Raw genomic sequence first — 5,120 nt, 5'->3', positions numbered from 1 at the left:
ACTTTCTTGGGATGATGTATCCATTATTATAATAGTGGCAAGCTCTCTTTTCATTCCTATCTCTGTCTATCTCTCTATCTCTCTCCCCAACACATATTCTCTCTCCCCTAGCCCTCTCTCACATTTCTTCTTCATCCCTCCATGTAGAAACTGAACAATCAAAGAGAGACCACACAGTCTCATCTTCATCTCCACCGGGGGAGAGAGAGAAAGAGGGGGGGCAAGGCAACAGTAGTTAATCTGTGTCTTTCATATAAAGCCCTGAATCAGATCAGTCAATCCATCAAATCAAATCGAAGAGAGACTTTCATATCAAATCAAAATCAAAGCAACACAACACAACAACAACATGTCATCCTCATCGTCTGCCTTTTCCCCGGACCCTCTCCCCTCTTCAGCTCCCACCGATCAGCTCTGTTATGTCCATTGCAACTTTTGTGACACTGTCCTTGCTGTAATGCCCTCTCCCTGTCGCACTTTCTCCCTCTCTCCCTCCTTTATATTTCCTTCCTTCTCTTCTTCTTTTCAGTATGCTTTATTTTTTTTTTTTTGACCTTTTGATTCGATGATGATTGTGTGTTTGTTTGTTTGTTCGTAGGTGAGTGTTCCTTGTAGCAGCTTGTTCAAGACCGTTACGGTCCGATGCGGGCACTGCACCAATCTTCTGTCTGTGAACATGCGGGCCCTCCTCCTCCCGGCTCCGGCTAGCCACCAGCTTCACCTCGGCCACACTTACTTCACCCCTCAAAACCTCTTGGTAAAACCGTGCCTGGCCAAGTTCTCTAGGTTTTCGTGATAGTAATGCTAATCCTCAACTTCACAAATCATGTGGTTCTTATATGTAAGAGATGTACAAGTGTCACCTGGGAAGGGTTTGTTTCCATCATAAAGCAGCGATGAATGAGACATCATTTTCCGCTCTTTGAAAAGACAATGTTTTTGTTCAGTTCATATTTCGTATGGATGTCATTTTTCTCTCCTCCTTTTTTTTCGTGGTGATTAAAACTTTTGAAGTTTGGAGGGCTTTCATCAATTAAATTAAGAAAGTTCTATGTTATAGAAATGCATGAGAGATCATTTCTGTTTGCAACATTTTAGGTATTTCCATTTCCCGGTCTTCCCAACTGGATCAATGATTTGCACTTTCCTCTTTTGTCAATTAGTTTGGAAATCACACACAATCTTATGGAGTTTCTGTGTAAAAATATAGGAGGAAATCCGCAATGCCCCAACAAATATGATGATCAATCCTCCCATTCCGAATGAGTCAATGATGCAGCTCCGAGGAGGAATTGATGACATCCCGAAGCCCCCAGTGGTTAACCGACGTAAGATTCATACTCACACCTATCTTTTTCATTCATCCCCATTCTCCTTCTCCTTCACCCCCTTCATGATATTCTCTTTTTTTCTGGAGGGAGCATATGGATGAAAAATTACCATATCCTCAAGAAAAACATCCCATTTCCAAAGTCCAAACTATAGGAAGTATAGTAAAATCTGGTAATTCTAAGGATTAAGCTATGTGAGATAATCAAGCTGCCCAAAGAAAATCTCCAAAGAAAAAATTAGCTACTTTTCGGCAGATTGGATTGATTTGCTTACAATGTGTCTCCATGTGCCGAGATTTCTGTAGCAATCGAAAACTTTTCCCAAAACCGTTAATTTTGCTTTTAGCCCATTTCAAGAAGCAGTATCCACTTAGCAAATTAAGCAAAAAGGGGAATGACCTCCGATCGCTAAGCTTACCCTCCAACAGTGCCGTCTAAGACCTCCTTGTCCGCCGCATGTTCGTTAATTTAATTTTCAGCACGTGAATATAATAATCATGTCTTTGATCGAAACTTTTCTTTTCCAACTTGTTCGAGACTGCTTCTAATAGCAAACCCTAGTACCTTGTGTATTAGCCTCGAGCATAATTCCTTATAGTCTATTAGCCAAAGAACCCTAATCACATTCCTTCATCACTTCTTGCGATATTGCTGAAAACGATTTTGTACTTCCTACACGTTCTGAAAATTTTTGGGACCACTGTAAAACCCTAATTTGCTGCACAGTGCCCTAGATTTTTTTTGTATGCGTGTGAGAGAGAAAGAGAGAGAGAGAGAGAAGGCCGGGGGATAGAGGGAGAAGCGACGGGGCAAGATGTGGATAGATTTGCTAGGGAGTCATGATGAGGTTATGATGGGGAGGAAAGAGAGAGAGAGGAGAGATTGATGAATGATGATAATAAAAGCTAGCTGAGCGAGGAGGGCTGAGAGGAAAGGAAATCATCAATGTGAAAAAGGGCAAGTCAGCGAATGAGTGATTTTTAATGGTTGCTGTCTCTCATGTTGTCTGCTTATGAAAGGGTGTGTCTGTTTGTGTTCTGTCTATTCCTGTTTCCATTTGTTCAGCTCCAGAAAAGAGACAGAGAGTCCCATCCGCTTACAACCGCTTCATCAAGTAAGTTCAATTCATTATTCTCACTACTAAATACATTGTGTCGTTTTAATTAATCGGTAACCTCTTAGCCATACTTCTTAGTCGATACCAAACATTATGCGCTAGACTTTTAGCTAAGGATGGTTAATGTGTTCTATGCTCGTACAATGGTTGATTGAATTAGATCCACATACCGTGAGAAAGCAAGCAAACTTTAAGAATTTGATTTTGTTGAAAAAAAAAAATTTGAAAGGAGAGTTTTCTTTTTTCGCTGAATGGATGAATACAAAAGAATTTATTATTATTTATTTATTTATTAAAAAGAAAAAGAAAGAAAGAGAGATAAAGGAAGTTTTGGGGGAATATGGTGGGAATGTGATGATATCTAGGAAGCATGCATGCATGAGGGGGTTTGATTTGATCTTGACATCTATCAATTCATTCATTCATGCACTCTTTCAACCGCAGGGACGAGATCCAACGCATCAAAGCAGGAAATCCAGATATTAGCCATAGGGAGGCCTTCAGCGCTGCTGCCAAGAATGTGAGCACCCCAAAAAAAAAAATTATAATTTATATACTTCAACATACCATATATATATATACATATATATTGCTTTTACCGAAAAATTTGTGATTATTTTTTTCTTTTATTATTTTTACCTGAAGAATTTTCATAAATTGTTTTGTTAATTTCAAATTATGTATTCAGAACTTTGCTGGTCTGAATAGTGGAAGTGGTACTTTTGTTTTGTTTCTCAGTGGGCCCATTTCCCTCACATTCATTTCGGACTTATGTCTGATCAGCCCGTGAAGAAACCCAACCTCCGCCAACAGGTACATACTTACTTTACTAGTTTATTTATTAGTTATGGTAATTCTCTCCAATTAGTCTATAAATTAATACTTATATAAAAAATAATTGAAAGGGGACTCTTGATCTAGCTAGATCCTAGATATCGCACTAAGATTTACTTCACTGACCATACCAGTTGCAAATTTCAGTATGATCAGATTGGTTCGGTTGAATTGAAGTGTATTGCAGTACATATATATCCTCATGTATTCGTGTGTTTGATTGATGCAGGAAGGAGAGGACATGCTCAACATGAAAGATGGGTTCTTCCCTCCCACAGCGAACGTTGGTGTCTCCCCCTACTGATAATAAATAAAGTTACGTATGTACAAACTAAAGTTGTTGCCCGTTAATGGTAAGTTGAGTGTTCCGCTTTCCTTATTCAACTTCTTCTCGGGGACTGGGATGGACTGTTACTAGGGTTTTCTCGTATGGCCTACTATATGTGTCGATTTCTAAGACGGTGCTTAACACTAGCTATATCGGAATGGTGGTAATGATGACCAGCTAGTTTAATATATAACTGTACGTACTCCTGGTAAAGGGAGCTTGTCCATGGGTCATCTGTTCGCTTCTATTTATGCTGATGAACCTATTTGATCTTAAACTTCAAGGTACTAAATTTTAGTATGCTACAAGTATGATCTACTCAACTTATACCGTGAATTCTCGCGCATGTAACGATTAGCATGGCATGCACTAGCTAGGCTATTCGTTTCTTTTTCTTTCATGATAATGAATTTCCTAATTATACTAAGATGTAGACCAAAGAAGCTAGCTCCACACAATTATTTATTTCCCTTCACCAGGTTTCCATATATAGTCATTAGTTATAGGAATAAACTTATTAATCTGGTGTAATATGCGTACGTATTCTAAAAATAGCTATGGAATATATAACTGTCTAATTTACAAGATTATCACAATCATATTTATAACAAAGTAAATCTCATCAGTTCATTCGGTTACTTGATGGGACGTACTGAATTAGAGGTTAAACGGATGCAGTTTGGTCATCTCCGTATGCGTTAGGGTTTACAGAAATTGAACCATCAGAAAGTCTCTATAATTAATGTGATGTGAGAAAGAGGATTAAGGGAAGAGAAAGCAATTTGCGCATCCCTGTTAACGGTTTGTTCGGTAAGTATACATGATGTCTGTGTCTTCCATTTTAAGCATGTATTACTGGGAGTAATTGTTTGTACAAGATCTTAGAATTGGAATTAATAGCTTGCATTTGGTTTTCGAGTTGGATCGTGATCCAACTCTTTTGTGTAATGATTGTAAGCATTGATAAATATATGGATATGTGAGAATATATATATGTATGTATATATAGAAATGAAAGTAAATGGAGAATTTATTATAAATAAATGATTATAAAATTGATTAAGAAAAAGTATGAGTGAAAAAATATTATTAAATGAAGAAAAAGGCAAAACAGTAACGATTGCAGTATTGAATTTGGGGAAGAATATAATTGAGTTAAGTAGAATAAAGTTTTATAGGTGAAAACCAAACAAAAGTTTAATTTAGCTATATATATATATATATATATATATATATATATATTAAGCTAAAGAAGAGTTTCGGCCATGTGTCATTCAATGATAATTCCTAATAAAATATTTTAAAATGTAATACTCTTTTTCATTCTTCATAATAAAAAAGAAAAAAGAACCAAATGGTGGGTTATTTATAATAAAAATATAGATTATGTTGTAAGGCTTTTGAGCGGGACATGATCTTATTCTTTACATATTCATATTTATATTTGTATAAATTTATCATAGTCTCAATAATGCAAATACATTATTATACTTCAAGAATTTTAGTACTT

The 5,120-nt window shown here is 36.7% G+C and overlaps 1 protein-coding gene across 1 annotated transcript; it reads left to right on the top strand.

The window, feature by feature from the left end:
• The first annotated feature begins 265 nt into the window (after nucleotides 1-265).
• On the top strand, nucleotides 266-3,933 carry LOC116202224 (axial regulator YABBY 1). Its single transcript, XM_031533681.1, has 7 exons — nucleotides 266-454; nucleotides 599-757; nucleotides 1,211-1,328; nucleotides 2,397-2,445; nucleotides 2,893-2,968; nucleotides 3,187-3,261; nucleotides 3,512-3,933. Exons 1-7 carry the CDS (start codon nucleotides 350-352, stop codon nucleotides 3,584-3,586), a joined length of 657 nt encoding a protein of 218 aa, XP_031389541.1. The 5' UTR covers nucleotides 266-349; the 3' UTR covers nucleotides 3,587-3,933.
• Nucleotides 3,934-5,120: the final 1,187 nt, after the last annotated feature.

The sequence above is a fragment of the Punica granatum genome, chromosome 4, assembly GCF_007655135.1.
Source record: "Punica granatum isolate Tunisia-2019 chromosome 4, ASM765513v2, whole genome shotgun sequence".
Lineage (NCBI taxonomy): Eukaryota > Viridiplantae > Streptophyta > Magnoliopsida > Myrtales > Lythraceae > Punica > Punica granatum.
This window is presented reverse-complemented; position numbering and strand designations above follow the sequence as displayed.

What these genes read in the sequence shown, in the direction of transcription:
- LOC116202224 (XM_031533681.1), top strand. Translation starts at nt 350, where the DNA reads ATGTCATCCTCATCGTCTGCCTTTTCCCCGGACCCTCTCCCCTCTTCA. An exon ending in TCACCCCTCAAAACCTCTTG is followed by an intron (nt 758 to 1,210) that starts GTAAAACCGTGC and finishes GTAAAAATATAG; the next exon opens with GAGGAAATCCGCAATGCCCC. An exon ending in GCCCCCAGTGGTTAACCGAC is followed by an intron (nt 1,329 to 2,396) that starts GTAAGATTCATA and finishes CCATTTGTTCAG; the next exon opens with CTCCAGAAAAGAGACAGAGA.